Genomic DNA, 16,529 nt, shown 5'->3' with positions numbered 1-16,529 from the left:
CAGTGGCGCTACATTTCAAGATCCCATATTGGTACTCTATCTCAAAGCACAAACAATACATTTACAACACAAAGCTACTAAAACTAGCAAATAAGTAGTGAGATTACAGAATATCAAAACAACACACAATAGTAACAAATCAAAATGAAAATTTAGTGATAATATCATTTAAGGTAAATAACATGGAAAAATATGACCAAACATGTAAAAACAGTGAAAATGCAAAATTATCCCACAGAATAAAAAGATCAAGATTGGACCGCAAAATTCCACCAGTCCCTGAGCTTGCCCCAAGATCAGGCCACAAAATCCCTCCAATCCCAGGCCACCTTGGACAGTTCTGCCTCACAATAAACCCTATATAACCCTATATAATAAGCCTGTCTCCTGCCCATTTCTTCACTGCTTCTTGCCAGAGCAAGGGAAGACATTCTCTTGTGTCTGTCCCAATAAATCTCTTGTAAGAGGTTTGTTGTGAGGTGTGACCTTGTGGCATTCCATGGCTCCTGGGTGCCAGGACACCTTTCCCTTCAGGTAACACTTGCACTGGGGATACTGTCCCCCTCACAGCAAGGCTGTGACACTTCCCCTTAAGAGCTACAACGTCTCTACTGGGAAATGCCTCTAACATTTACACATTTATTATTCAACATATGCTCAAAGAGAAGGGTCACACATGGTCAAAAATACCAAGATGGAAACTGAGAGGATGGCTCAGTGGCTAACAGCACTTGCTTCTCTTTCAGAGGACCCAGGTTCAATTGCCAGCACCCACATGACAGCTAATATGTCCTGTATCACCAGTTCCAAGAGGTCTGCAGGCATGAAGTACATACATGCATCCAGACCAAACATCCATACACATAAATATTTTTTAATTAATATCAAAAGGTGAAGTTCACTGGGGACATCTTAGATCCCTACCGACCACAGGTGTCAATAATATTAAAGTAGATAATTATTTTGGCTTAACTACTCTGTTAAGTCCGTTAACAAAAACTCTGGAAGCATATTACATAGTTTGTTTTAAACCTCATATTCTATTGTGGGACCTCATTTAACTTTTCTATTCATCAGCACCTTGATCAAAAATGGGATAGCAACAGTATCTAGTTTATGCAGTACAGTTTAAATATTTAAAACCTTTAAATATATGGCATGTAATAAGCATATTTATATGCATATACATTGGTACAACCATAAAACAAATGTCTGTTCTGAAGTTACTGTTTTTTAAAATGTTTAAAACTTCATGAATATAGGCAATGCCTGTTTTGCCAGGTCCTCGTTTGTACCTGTATCCTCGGCCTAACTGTGAATAATACCTACTTTCATTATTTTATTCTTGTTGCTGTCTTTCCAGATAAGATTTCTCTGTGTAGTCCTGGAACTCTCTCTGTAGACCAGGTTGGCCTTGAGCTCACAAAGATCTGCTTTCTTCTGCCTCTCAAGGGCTGGTATTAGACACATGCACCACCACCATTACCTGCCTCCTACTTTCACTCTTTTATTGCTGTTGTTTGAAACAGGGTTTCTCTGTGTAGTTCTGGAACTTGCTCTATAGACCAGATTGGCCTTGAACTCACAGAGATCTGTCTGCCTCTGCCTCCCAAGTGCTGGGATTAGAGGCATGCACCACCACCACTACCCTCCTCCTACTTTCACTCTTAAAAGGCCCTGTTATACAAAGAAATTAGTCATTGTAGTTTGCCATAGTCCTAGACTGGAGAGAAAGCTGATTGTAGGTAGTTTTGAGTAAAGAACCAATAAGGCATGGACAAAAGGAAAAGACCTAGGAGAGGAGAGGATGGCAGGAATGGTAAGATCACTGAGGTGGAAGACTATGTGCTTCAAAACACCCACACAGCAAAAACCAACCTCCTATAATCTGAATTCAAAACTCACATGTTGTACTTAAACCTAACATAGCCCTAAAAGCTTAATGACAGTAAGTTATAAGATACTTAATGTTTATGATTTCCAAGAGAATTTTTAATTCTTTTGAATTAAATTTTAATGTGTCACCATTAATCTCTGCTTTGTCTGTCTATCCTCACATTTCTTCATGAAGCAGGTATTTAATCTAGACAGATATATTTTTTAAATGTGTTTAAATCTAACATTATAGACCAAGCTCTATCAAAACCATTTATAGCTATTTTTGAACTTTTATACAGTTGAGTTAATTCAGAAATTCCTCTAGGAGAACCAAAGTAAACACTCATGACTCCTTAAGAGGATAAATACACCACTTTTAACTAAAGACCAAATTATGACTTACTGTGCAATTTTGCATCTATACTTTAAGATGTACTTATAAGTCCTAGGCTTTTCACTAATAAAAAGTAATAAAAGTATATTAATTGAAAAATAGCCTAATAAAGAGGCCTGGAGAGATGACTCATAGGTAAGAGCACTTGCTGCTTTTGCAGAGGACCTGGGTTCAGTTCCCAAGACCCACTTCAGGCAGCTTACAATTAGCTATAACTCCAATTCCAAGGGATCCAACCCCCAGTGCCTCTTCTGTTTTCAGAAAGTACCTGTGCACAAGTAGTACCCACACTCAGGCCCACACACATATACATAAATAAAAAATAAATAATTTAAAAGAAATAGAAAAATAGCCTAATGAACAAAAGGGATTCTTAAGTTTGGTACATTGGCTCTAGGCTAATAAGAGGAATGTAACATTAATACATGGTACATCATAGATAAGTTAACTCTATGAAAAGTCCAGAATGGACTATCATGTATAGAGACGTCAGATTAGCTGTTGTCTGGGGCTGGGTCCACCTTGGGCTGGGGAATGGGCTTGTCTTCTTTTGAAAATAACACAGTATTCTAAAATTAATTACAGTAATGGTACCATAACCTTATGCACAGGTACACAAAAGCCACTGAATTTTTATTTAAATGGGTAAATTACATCTCAAAATTGTTTCCATGCAACAAACTTAAGCAATAACTCCTATTCTAAATATATAATGGTAATGTGTTAATATCTTAAAATGCAAAAAACAAAAAATGATTCCAATACAGTGTAGAAGAGAAAGCCAAACACCATACAAATTAGTTTGTTTACACCAGCAGTATTGACAATGGTACACTCTACATCACTAGCTTTCTACTGCATTTGAAACTATTGATAAATTTCTTAAAGATTTGGCCATAACAAAAATTCAGAAGTTGGCTTGACTTTAAGCTTATGATTAATATTTTCTGTTTGTGTGGAAATAAAAGATAAATAATATGTCAACTAGCAGAGTTTTATTCCTAAGCAGCTGTTAATTTGCAGTTTTTAAAATGGACATTAATGAAGTATGTAAGATAATTCACATCAAGATTATATTCAATTTAAACATTCCACAACTTACACACATGTCAAAAGTAAATATATACAATTTGGTTGATTTTAGAAATAATTTATGAAAGGCAAAATGTAATGAAAACAATTAAAAGAATTTTAGCAAGTAAACTGTGTATGCATAGGCCTACCCTACCCTCTAACCTGAGTTTCAAAAGTTTCTGGTAAAAAAAAAAAAAAAAAAGGTTAATCACTTATTAACTTAGTCATATGGTGCTTAAATGTTAATTATTCTGAGAGCTTAAATAAAAACAACAAAAATAAAGAATACTCTTGGTTTCTTTTTTACAATTACTGTTTACTTAAAATATAATTATATGGCTGGAGAGGTGGCTTATCAGTTTAGAGTACTGGCTGCTCACTCAGAGGACCAAGGATCAATTCCCAGCACCCACATGGCAGCTCACACCTCCAGTACAAATGGATCCTTTCCATCTTCTGGCCTGCATGGGCACATATGTGGTACATGGACATAAATAGAGGCAACTGTTATACTTAAAATTACATACATAAAATATAACCTGTAGCATAGAATACATAAAAACGTCGCCCCATTTCCGCACATCTAAACATGACTGCACTAGCCAAGTGGTATTCGGTGATAGTATATCATGGAGAAGAACCTAAATATCATTTTAGGAAATGAGATGAAGCTACATGTAAAGCCTTTATAAGTCCAAGTAGTGACAACAGGTATTTACTACATCATATATTATTAATTATAGTGTCTATAAAGTACTACAGATACATATTGTGGTTGTTTGAATTGGAATGGCCCTCACAGGCTCATATATCTGACTGCTTAGTCACCAGGAAGTGGCAATATTTGAGAAGGATAACAAGGTGTGGCCTTGTTGGAATAGGTGTGGCCTTGTTGAAGGAAGTGTGTCACTGGGGGTGGGCTGTGGGTAAGCTAAGGGATCTTAAAGGTACATGCCAGGCCCAATGTTGCTTTCTCTGCCTACAGATCAAGATGCAGCTCTCAGGGATGCTCCACTGCTTTCCTGCATGCTGCCATGCTCCTCTGCTTTATATTGATGGACTAAACCTTTGAAACTCTAAGCCAGGCCCAGTTAAGTGTTTTCTTTTGTAAGATTTGCCTTGGTCGTGGTGTCCCTTCACAGAAATAGAACAATGATCAAGAGACCCAGACACTTATGTTTACATGTAAAACACATATATGTATTTAAAAATAGAACATATAAGTAATTTGATGGGTTCTTTGTTGGTTTTAGTATTACCGATGCCAGATAAAACAAATCTATACTAACTTACTGGTGCATTCAGCTCAGAGCCAGTGGACTGCCTGTAGCTTAGGATAGCTATAAATGTGACCTGGCCTAACACAAAATTGTACACTTACTAAAACAGTATAAGACAGTTTTGTGATTTTTTTTTTAAAGCTGGATTGCTCAGTTCTCAACGGAGGGCTTTGTTGATGACATCACTGTGTTACAATATCAAAGGTTGAACATTTCTTTTTGTCTAGTCAGTAACTGAATAAGCTTAAAATTCAACAAATAAAATACCATTTTTAAACAGACCTCAAAGGTAGCTATTGCTGCCTAAGTGACAAAAGTTCCACATGACTTTGTGCTTAAAACATTTAAGTTGGAGCCAGGCCTGGTGGTACACGCCTTTAATCCCAGCACTCGGGTAGCAGAGGCAGGTGAATTCCTGTGAGTTTGAGGCCATCCTGGTCTACATAGCAAGTCCAGGACAGCCAGGGATACACACAGAGAAACCCTGTCTCTAAAAAACAAAAAAAACAAAAACAAAAACAGCCAACAACAACAACAAAAAAAAAAACATTGAAGTTCTTGGAACAAATATGGTTTTGTGGAGATAAAAATATCACCCATTTTTCTTTTGTAATCCTTGACAATTGCATTACACATTCTCCCTAGTGAGCTGACATTTCAAACAAACATAAATCATGCTCTTACCAACAAATGGTTGGAGTTACAACTCTGAGTGTGCCAGTTATATGAAATGAGTTTCAACCCTAATATAAAATCATGTGTGGAATTCTCTCTTAAAGCCTCAAGGTGATGTTAGCCTATTTACTTGGGCCAGAGAATGCATAATCAAAATGAGATAATTGTCATCTTTATTATTTAGATAGGTTTTTGTCCAGTGAGGGATTGAGCATTATAAATGAATATATACTTAAATCATGATGTTACTTTTAGTAAAATTTAAAGAATTCCATACATGAATATATATATATGTACAACTATACAATTTCAATATATCTGCACTGTATTTTTATATTTTTGAGCAAATGGCAGATGTTACATCAAGGCTACAGATTCATATGTATTTAAGTAGGAAACAGATTTGAGCAATTCACCACTCAGTTTTGGCTAAAACACTCAACTCTGAATTTGCTCAGATTGTTTCCTACTTTTCTGTTGAGTTCTTGGCTACGTAGGCTGCTTTGAGTGGCTTTTTGATGTCTGAGGTTTGAACATGACTTTCTCTACTCCATTGTCCCTGGTGGCCAGTCATACTAGTATTAGACATGCCCTCAAGCTTTAACGGGACAAGGCAGAGCTCAGACCTCATATCAGTCTGTACTGGCTGATGTAACAGAGGTTACGAGAACGCCTTTGGTATATGTGAAGAGGGCTCATTCAGTAAAAGGTTTGGTGGGGATTTATTTTGGTCAACGAAACATTTCTACATTAGTATAATTCCTAGTATACTTTTAATTTCTTAAGCATATTTGGGCGCCTTTCAGGTGTCAATCCTCTGAGGAATTAGAGAACTAATCAGACAGCTCTATCAGCACATGCATAAAGAACCATAAGATCTAGCTTTATTCAGCCAACATACGATAAAATTTTCAAGATTTTAGTACTTAGAAACTTTATGATTCGATTAACAGATTTAAAGTTAGATCGCAATATCATACTGAGTGTAAAGATTCTGAGCCTCTTTTCTTTATACTCCCTCCTTAGATGTTAAAGTCTAGAAACCTGCCACAGATCATGCATATGTTAAATATATTCTCAAAAATGAAAAGAAATAAAATAACAAAGCTATCTTGCTCAGCCAAGACAGAATGATGTTTCCATTTGCTGACTGTTCCTTACTGTGAATTTATTTTGTCTTATATTTGTAAATACTGGTGGGTAGCCAAAATTATTGTACTGGGATTATTAAAGCATAATGTTTCTACCCAATCATGATCAGGGTATAAATGAGTAAAAGCAAAGTGTGACGTGGTGGTGCACACCTGCAGTCCTAACTATTTTGGGAGGCTAAAGCAGGAGGAGAGCCTGAGCCTTTGTTCTAGAAGTCAGCCTGAGCACCACAGCAAGACTCCAGCTCTAAAAGCTAAAAATGAAAAGGAATTAAGGCATAAAAGACAGTGAAAATAGGATGGTATTACCAGAGATTAAGTCTTCTTTCATTTATTAGTTGAATGATTTTAGGAAACTAATTTAACTATTTTGAATTAAGGTTTCCGGTTTTTTGTTTTGTTTTGGTTTGGTTTGGTTTGGTTTGGTTTTGGTTTTTTGGAGGGTTTTTTGTTTTGGTTTGGTTTGATTTGGTTTGGTTTTTGGTTTTTTGAGACAGGGTATCTCTGTGTGTAGCTTTGGCTGTCCTAGACTCACTTTGTAGACCAGCTGGCCTCAAACTCACAGCAATCCACCTGCCTCTGCCTCCTGAGTGCTGGGATTACAGGTGTGCGCCACCCCACTAGGCAAGTTTCTTTATATCTAACATGCAAAAATTCCCAACAATACACCCCATAGAGCTGTGGGAGAATAAATATAAAGACCCCTGCAAAACTAGAAAGCAGTGAATGACTTCATTTGCTTATTAGGGAGTAATGACTTTTCTTGAGAAAGAAAATTTATAAACAATATGATAAATCTCCTTCTTAGAAATTTTAAGATTTTTTATATTTTATAAATATAATTGTATAAATTTTTTAAATTTATGCATATGTGTGTGAATGTATGCAATTTGTGTATCAGTAGCCACACAACGTATCAGATTCTCCAGAATTGTAGCTACAGACACTTGTGAGAGCCCAATGTGGGTGCTGGGAGCGGAACTGGGCGGTTTCCAAGAACACCAGAGGCTCATCACCATTGAGCTGTCTCTTCAGCACTGGATATGTTTCTTTTAATTTAAATGCTTAATTTAAATAATGTAATTAAATAGACCACCTCCTCTCTTTTAGTAAATTAGCATAAATTAAAACAACTATAAATACACAGGAATAGTTACTATATCTTGTAACCAAAAGTGACAACTTACTTCTCAAATTTTTAAATCTTGCTTTACAAAAAGCAAGATTGTGTTTAATTAACAAATGATGTCTGTGCTTTCAACTAAACATCACAAATAGGGCTTATAAGGGTAAAAGTTATTTATCCTAAGTTAAATCTTAGTTATTGTTTTTTATTTAGCTCATCTGATGCAAGCATATTAATATTAGATTATACTCTTTCACAGTAATAAAAAATAAATTACCACTTTGCTCTTTCTATACTCATCCCCTGAATGAGGCTTTAGATAAAAACAAATAAAGTTACAATAGCAAGCAAACACAACAAGCAAAGGAAAAATACTTGCAGCAAACCATACCTAGTAATAAGAACTGCATTATCGTGGTGGGCAATCCCATTTTCTGGAATGGTGTTTCCATCACTTTGGTGGGAGAGAATGGATTTCTGCCATTTACAGAAGCTATCGAGGGACTTGTCTGCATGATGGTTTATCTCCAAGTTTGGCTGCAATACAACATGCATACCAGAAATGTTCCAAACAAATTACTAAGGTCAGTTGTCAAAACTTGAAAACTAAAGTGGGACTATAATTAGAAGCAGTGGTTTCTAGGAATAATCTCTTGCCGATTTTTATCTCCACAACATCTGGCCTAGGGTTCATTTAATTTAGTACTGAACAGACTTTCCTTCCAGTTCCAACCTGAACATATCTGAGATCATCAGCATATAAAAATCAACCATAACCATTGTTACCACATAAACCATATGAATAAAATGCTCATCCTTAATTCTGAAACATGTAGCACAAATGCATATATGAAGTAAAAGCTTTAATAATGCATGTGATGTTTATTATTTTAAAAGTATCTCAATATCACATAAAATTAAATTTTAGAGGTAAAAATGTTTAACTAGGACTCGCTAAGAGAAGTAACAAAGAAATATATCTGTTCATAGTGATAATCCCATAGTCTAAGACTTTTGATATATAAACTAATTCATTCTTACCTGATCTTCTGTGAGAACAATTAAGCGAGCCACTATAATATTCACAACGTTTCCTAGACTGGAGTCACGGTAAAGTTTGGCAACCTGACCTCCAGAAAATAAGAAAAGACAAAAAGTCAGACAAAAAGAACTGGATAATATTTTGAATTTCTAAAATGGTAAAACGCAATTTTTATGACTTTATGGTGTAGTGGGTTTTTTGTTTTTGTTTTTTTGTTTGTTTGGTTTGGTTTGTTTGGGTTTTTTGTTTTTGTTTGTTTGTTTGTTTTTGGTTTTGGTTTTGGTTTTTGGAGACAGAGTTTCTCTGTGTAGCCTTGGCTGTCCTGGACTTACTTTGCAGACCAGGCTGGCCTCGAACTCACAGTGATCCACCTGCCTCTGCATCCTGAGTGCTGGGATTAGAGTACACCACCATATCTCCCTCTTATTGTTTATTTTTAATTAATATGAATGCTTAAAAATGAGTTGTTAAGTCTTATTTAAGGCACTTGAAGTGTTAGCTCATACTATAGATTTTTGTGATGCATGCATCTCATCTCTAAGAGAAAATACTTGTTGTAGACTACATAAAATCAATCCTCTGAAAAACATCTTGAAGGTGGAGTCTTCAGTGATATAGTGTATAAAAATATCTTATATAAATAAATGGGGCAGACAGAGTCAGTTCGATTCCATGGGTATGTATTTACATGTACAAGTTCTAGACTCAGTCCCAAGAACAAATTAAAATATTACAAATTTATTTTTTACCACTTTATACAAATAAAATTTTATCATTATTTATTTTAGTAAAAATGCATTATCTTTGTATAAAACACAATAAACTACTTAGTAACACAGAATATAGAGGGATCAAACTTACAATATTCATCACACTCAAAATATAATGCTCAATGTCTTTACGGCCATGGTAGCCCACCATCATTTTGTCTGCCACTACTAGTGTCTCCACAAATCTCTCAGTGCTCACGGATCTTCTCTGTCTGCGATGAATATGTGTGCCATTACTTGGTGATAAAGAAGGAAAAGCAGATGTCTTATTCATCCACCAAGGTTTGCCGCTTTGTGTGAGATCTACAATAAAAATAATTAGGTAATTCAGATAGATTATCTAACCAAATACACTTATGTATAGATCTCATGTAGATAGGATTTTCATATATACTCAAATGGATCAAGATATTCAAAATAAAGGAAGAGAGTAAATAACTGTATATATAAGAAAAAGTCCAAATCTTCAACTTAGCTAACTTACCTGAAAAGTTAATATGAACATTTAACTTCTCATGAAATGAATATAGTTATAAAACAAATTAGTTAATAAACTTTTAAATAAGTCTTTCAAATTATTTCAGTGGCTAATTACATTAGAAAATATCTTTCTATTTTGAATATATACCGTAACAAACCATTTAAGATTGAGTAGACTAAATCCATGCTGACAGAAAACAATGATGCTGCAGTATCTATCACAATGGGAAAGAGCATCCATGTTACAGTAAGTTCTCTTGTTGAAACGTCTTAATTAGAGACCTGTGGTGGCCATGCTTTTAATCCCAGCACTCAGGAGTCAGAGGGAGGAGAATTTCTAAGTTTGAGGTCACAGCCTGGTCTACAGAGTGATAGCCCAGGCTATACAGAGAAATCCTGTCTCAAAAAAAAAAAAAAAAAAAAAAAAAAAAAAAAAAAAAAACCAAACCCAAAAAAGTCTTAATTAGAACTAATTCTGTTCTTCTCAATTCAAAAGTGCCATGAATTAGATGCCCCCATGTAAGTTTAATGTCTACAAGCACTTAAGTTGACAAAACGCACAAAGTATCACTTTTCTCAAGTCTAAAGTGGAGTTTCTCAGTGGTTAAAGAGCCTGTGACCAAGATGCTTGACCAAGTTTAGATCCTCACAAGCCACTTAAATCCAGCTGAGTGAGGCAACTCACTTGTAATTTTAACAACTCCCAAGAGCAAGCTGGCTAGCAAGGCTAGTCATATAGATAAGCTGTAGGCTGGGTTTAGAGACCCTGACTTTGATTTCCAACATCAATCTTGGGTTTCCATAAGTACATGCATAATACTCACCCATGCACCAATACACAAGCAAAAAAATAAGACAACAAAAAAAACCCACATATATACACACACAAACACACACACACACACACACACACACACACACATGCCTGGAAAATCGAAATATAAAATAAAGGTAATGAGTATTAACATAAGACCTTAAAGATATGCTAGCAACATGTTTTTGAGATTATAATATATCATTTACCCCTTTCCTTTCCTCCCTCCAAGGCCTCTCATGAACCCATCCTTGATCCTTCTCAAATTCATGGCCTCTTTTTTAATTAATTACTGTTACATGCATGTATACATATGTGTGAATATAACATGCTACATGCATATATAAATATATATATTTATATGCATATGCACACATATACATACATACACACACACAACAAATTCAGTCTGTATGTAACTTGTATGTATGTTTTCAGGTCTGACGATTTGGTATTAGATAACAAATTGGTTTGTTCTCCCACTATCCGCATTCCATAATTGTCTGTAATTATTTGTGTTCAGTTGAGGCCAAATGCCACCGAAACACACACACACACACACGCACACCTCCACCATTCACTTTGGCATGTCTGTTGGTGTGGCCTTTGTTCACCTCATGGTTAGGCAGTAGGGGTGTGGCTTCTGACATTACTAGCAGACAAAGCCTCACAGCAAGCTCCCCATCCTTGGTTCTTTTCTACTCCTTCTTCTGCTTCCTCGGCCTTAGGTGGGGGGTTTTGGTTGGTGGCAACACACTTATTTTTAAAACCATATTTGATATAGCTCATGCAGTATACCCTTCATTTTATAAAAATTATGTTTTTCAGTACTGGGGTATGTCATTTGTAAACAGCATGTCACTTAATTTGTCCTTATTAAATAAATTTAAGCAGGTAGAGGACCATAACATGTTTCTTTTGTGTCTTTATGAAGAACTGAATATTTTTATTACCTCCATAGCTAAAACATTTAATGAGTACAATTAAATTAATATATGATTGACAGAAAGTAACACCATTTTAATGTTTTCCCATTAGCTTTTGCCTTTTTAGAAACTTGCATTGGTAGACTGAAGAAATTTTACAAACTAAGAAGAAATGGGAAGAATCCTGAGAAGAAACAGCTAAATACTTTGGAACCTCATGTAAACTAAATAATTCCCCTTTATCTAAAGAGCAAGGGAGACAGGGACATACCAATTATCTCAATAGTCTACTCCCCAGCAGTGTCCAGTCATGTCCAGCTGTGGCAAACAAACCCATAGGGTTCCACAATGACCTTGCATTAATACTCTTTTGTCAGTACGGGTAGGATGACAACTTGAAATACAAGTGTTTACATACACACAAATACATGATAGACAACACTGTAGCGTTTTCTGACTCTAGATTCTTCCTTGCTGTCTTGAACAAAGCATGCAACCATGTTTTTGTACTCAAAGCAAGTATCTTTAGGTTCCCACCAGTAGGCCAGTCAAAACCCAAAGCTATCTACAAGCTCAAGAATGAGTGTATGACGAACAGAGGGAACGGGAAAGTAGAGTATCCTTCAGTCAGGATGCCATGTGAAATTCTAACTCTAGCTGAATCTAAGCATATGATCCATCTAGTCAGGCTTCCAACCCTCAGAAGCTGCAGGGAAGTAAATGAGTGTTTTTCAAGCCACTATATTTGTAACAAATATTGCTGTGGAATATTACCAAGATGTTTTATATTACTATAACTATAACTATAAAAATATATTTTTATATTATTATAACTCCTATGCAGTCATCTGTTACCACAAACTTATTTTTTTTATTAATTTATTCTTGTTACATCTCAATGTTTATCCCATCCCTTGTATCCTCCCATCCTCCCCCCCCCCATTTTCCCCTTATTCCCCTCCCCTATGACTGTTCCTGAGGGGGATTACCTCCCCCTGTATATTCTCATAGGGTATCAAGTCTCTTCTTGGCAACCTGCTGTCCTTCCTCTGAGTGCCACCAGGTCTCCCCCTCCAGGGGACATGGTCAAATGTGAGGCACCAGAGTACGTACCACAAAGTTATTACTTTACATGGGTTATGCTAATTTTTTACTGCTCTGGCTAGACACCTTCTATCTAAACAAATTTAAGTTCCATTCATTTGGTCATTTTAGTTCTCTGAACCATCCAATTTCTATTTATGTAGCAAATTTAACCTAAAACATTGAAAGATAATTTAGACATATCTGAATCATAAACAGTAATGTTGCTTATCAGTGCTACTATCTGCACCATTCTGATTGTTACAATTTTCAGACATTTGTTAGTTTGCTTAGCTGTCATTCTTCGTGAAGGGCTCTAACAGTCTCAAGCATGCAAACACAGGCCCAACCACAGCAAACATACTGCCCACAGGCTTCTCCTGCTTGCTAAAAGCCATTAGCTTACATTCCTAGAGCTAGCCCCCAAGGTCTGTTCCCTTATTTGCCGCTTCCTCCTCCTGAGACTGACTACCAAGATCCAGCTATCAAAATACTGAAATCTAGCAACCAAAGCCCTCTCTCTCTTTTTTTTTTTTTTTTTCAAAGCCCTCTTTTGGCTTACCTAACTAACATGCCCAACTAAAATTAAACACCTCATCCTAACACGGGGTTTTCTTTTGTACCTTTGTAAACTGCCATTTTCCTAAGTGCCACATGTGTCTCCTCCCTATCCAGAGGCAATCCTTTGTCCCTCCGAGGCAAATATCCCTCCTGTCTCTCCCTTGCTCCGTTTCTCCCCTGTCCCCTGTCTCCTATCCCCTGTCTGTGTCCCTCTGGGACAAATAAATCTCTTTTGTTCAAGAACTTGGTCTTGGTGTATCCTATGCCATCTCAGGTCCTTTCACTTTGAATATGAGAACTGCATCTTCTTATTTATAAATGTCCAATAAAGACATCTAGGAAGAATAGATAATGGGGTTGGAGAGATGGCTCAGCTGTTAGGAGCACTGGCTGTTCCTCCAGAGGACCCGGGTTTGACTCCCAGCACCCATATGGCAGCTTACAACTATCCATGGCTTTCTGTTACCTCACACAGACACACATGCAGGCAAAACACAATGAACATAAAAATTAAAGCTATATAATATTCTGTTTTGTTTTTCAATTAATTTGACATAATTAACTCATTAGAACTTTCTATATTTTATATATTCTAAATTCCTTCCATAATGATTCGTAACTAGTGTATGTATGTCTAGTCAAAAAACTGGAATACAAGATTGACTTGTTTTTGTCTCAAAGTGAAGCTTAATTATTTTTCAAATTTTTCTTTCTCAATTTAGTGTTTTATACATTGTAGAATATTAAGGAAAATTTGCTACATAAACATAACACAGTAACTTTTATCCCCCAAACTAACAAATGGATCTTATTGCTATCTAAAACAGTTTTTCAGCCTTTTGATCATTACTACAGAAATGTCTGGGGACATGTAACCATTCACAATTGCTGTCTTGACTTGCCACACTTTTGAGTGTGTCATTTATTTGCCTATTTACTGTTTAGTTCATTGTCTCTGTCCTTTCTTGAAAATAAGTTCTATGAAACAAGGACCTTTTGAGTTTTATAATTGTCATAGCACTAGTAAGCGTGTTGCACAGAGTGGTAAATGCACAGTACTTAATAAATATGTTATCAGATAATGGAAATATGGAGAAGCAATATTATCTATATCGATGGGTTAAAGAGACATCCCACTATCCCCGGGTACAACAATAACAGTGATTTATTTTTCATAATTTTTCTGGATTCTCTAAAGTTTCTAAAGTACACAGACACCGTTTCCATAAAAATTGTAATTCATATTTAAATAACTGAAGCGTAAATCATTTAGAACTGAGTATGGCATAAATATGCCCAGAGCCAAAGGGCTTTGCAGTCAGTATATGGCAGCGTGAACTGAGCAAGAAAGCTGGGGATGCATGTCTATCCATTTACATCTCATATCTGACCTATGCTATTAAAATATATTGCAATTCAGTTTTTGGCCAGATAGTTTCCAAACTTACTAAACACAGAGTGTTTTGTTGTTTGTTTGTTTGTTTTTGTTTTTTGGTTTCGAGACAAGGTCTCTCTGTGTTAGCCTCGGCTGTCCTGGACTCACTTTGTAGACCAGGCTGGCCTCGAACTCACTGCAATCCACCTGCCTCTGCCTCCCGAGTGCTGGGATTAAAGGTGTGCGCCACCACGCCCAGCTTCACAGAGTGTTTTACTTAGTAAGATTTAGTGACATTTCTGAAACACAGAATTCACTCTGGTCTAACAAGTTACAGGCTAGCCAGGGCTATAAAGTGAGGCCTGTCTCAGGGGAAACAAATCTTTAAAGAATAGAAATGGATACTCTAATAACATAATAAGTAAAACTGGAGTAACCAATGTGTGCTGAGATAAGCAAAATGGGGGTTGGGAAACTTATCCAAAGCTATATAGGAGTCCACATTCATTTTGCTGTGCTGCGGTGGACTAAGTACTCTGCATTTTACAATTTTCATATTAGCACCTTACATCACCACTGTTAAGATTGAACAGCTGCCCAGTCTTTCTAGAAGACATATAAGTTTATATCATTCCTGCTCCTTAAAATTGTTCAGAGGATTTCCAATACACAGTGAGCTGTGTATTATGGTATATGAGTTCTTCCTGTTGGGCCTTTCTAGTCTCTCTGATGTAGTTTCTCACAACCACTCCTCTAGACTACCTCAAATTTTATCTCTATTGTCCAACCCATGTATACTCTCACAGCTAACATTAACAGCTAATATTAATGTATAGAATATGACAGGACCTCATAACTTCTGCCTCCTCTCTGTGGAACACTCTAGCAGCTGAGCATGCTCTTTGGTCCCCTCAGGGCTCAGCTGAAAAGCCACATCTTCCATGAAACATTCCTTTATCATGGGAGCCTTGGTTTGTTGGCCCTGCTGTGTATGTGTGCAGTTCCCTATTCAGGGTTAGCGCTGCCTGTGAGTACTCCCTAAATGCTCCTGAAGTCTTCCAAGGCTGTGTACTCCTGAGACTAGCATGAAAATGGCAGGCTAACCAAACCATACAGAGTGCTATGGAACACCTGTGCATGCAAGCTGTAAATAATAAAGCACTTTTCTTCTCTGTGAACAAAAGAATGTCAAATTTTACATAGACATACTTTAAGAATTTCTTAAAACAGCTTCCAAATTGACTTGAAACTATTATTAGGTAATACTTTTTAAGATGGTTCTGGACATTATAAGTCTGACCATCCAAATAGTTTCATTATTAATAATATTTCACTTTCCAGAAAAAGAGACACTAGCAATACACAGTGCTTCCCAGAAGCTTGCACTCACCTGAAACCCCACAGTGAGAATGGTCATAGATATGCCGTTGCTGAAGAGTAGACTTTTTGTAAATAACATGAGGATGGCCATTTTCATAGCTAAAATGTTTGGAATCCTCTGTGGTATTCTTTAGAGGTTCAATAAAATATTCTTCGTCTTCTGTAGCAATAATACCATGCTAAAAGAAGGAGCAACAAAGGATTTACCTAGAAGGGTCATTTTAAATAAATATCTTTATTACCAAGATTAAAGATAATATCGCCACAAAACAGAAGTTAAAATATGTGTTAATTTAAAACTTGTGCATTTTATGTATTAAGTAAAACAATGTAAATTTCTCCATGTTTTAAAAAGAGCAATTAAATACCTGTATATGTTCTGCAATGTACTAAATATGTCAAATACACATTTCCTCAATAACTCTTGGAGTTAGCAGAGAGATCTATGAAAAACATATTTCCTTTCCAAATTGAACATAACTTCATTTTCTCAGTTTAGGCATAGCTTTGTTACTAAGTT

General features: G+C 36.2%; 1 protein-coding gene across 1 annotated transcript in view; it reads right to left on the bottom strand.

Annotated features, from left to right (window-relative positions):
• Adamts6 (ADAM metallopeptidase with thrombospondin type 1 motif 6) overlaps nucleotides 1-16,529 on the bottom strand; it is a 255,251-nt gene that overhangs the window by 209,598 nt on the left and 29,124 nt on the right. Inside the window, exons 4-7 of the mRNA XM_051172597.1 lie at nucleotides 16,020-16,188; nucleotides 9,482-9,693; nucleotides 8,620-8,703; nucleotides 7,970-8,115 (exon numbers count right to left, since the gene is read on the bottom strand). Of these exons, the coding sequence (XP_051028554.1) occupies nucleotides 7,970-8,115; nucleotides 8,620-8,703; nucleotides 9,482-9,693; nucleotides 16,020-16,188 (611 nt within the window). The remainder of the gene's footprint in view (nucleotides 1-7,969; nucleotides 8,116-8,619; nucleotides 8,704-9,481; nucleotides 9,694-16,019; nucleotides 16,189-16,529) is intronic.

This window comes from Acomys russatus, chromosome 30 (assembly GCF_903995435.1).
Source record: "Acomys russatus chromosome 30, mAcoRus1.1, whole genome shotgun sequence".
Lineage (NCBI taxonomy): Eukaryota > Metazoa > Chordata > Mammalia > Rodentia > Muridae > Acomys > Acomys russatus.
Note: the sequence above shows the minus strand (reverse complement) of the source record. Positions and strands in the feature narration are given on the sequence as shown.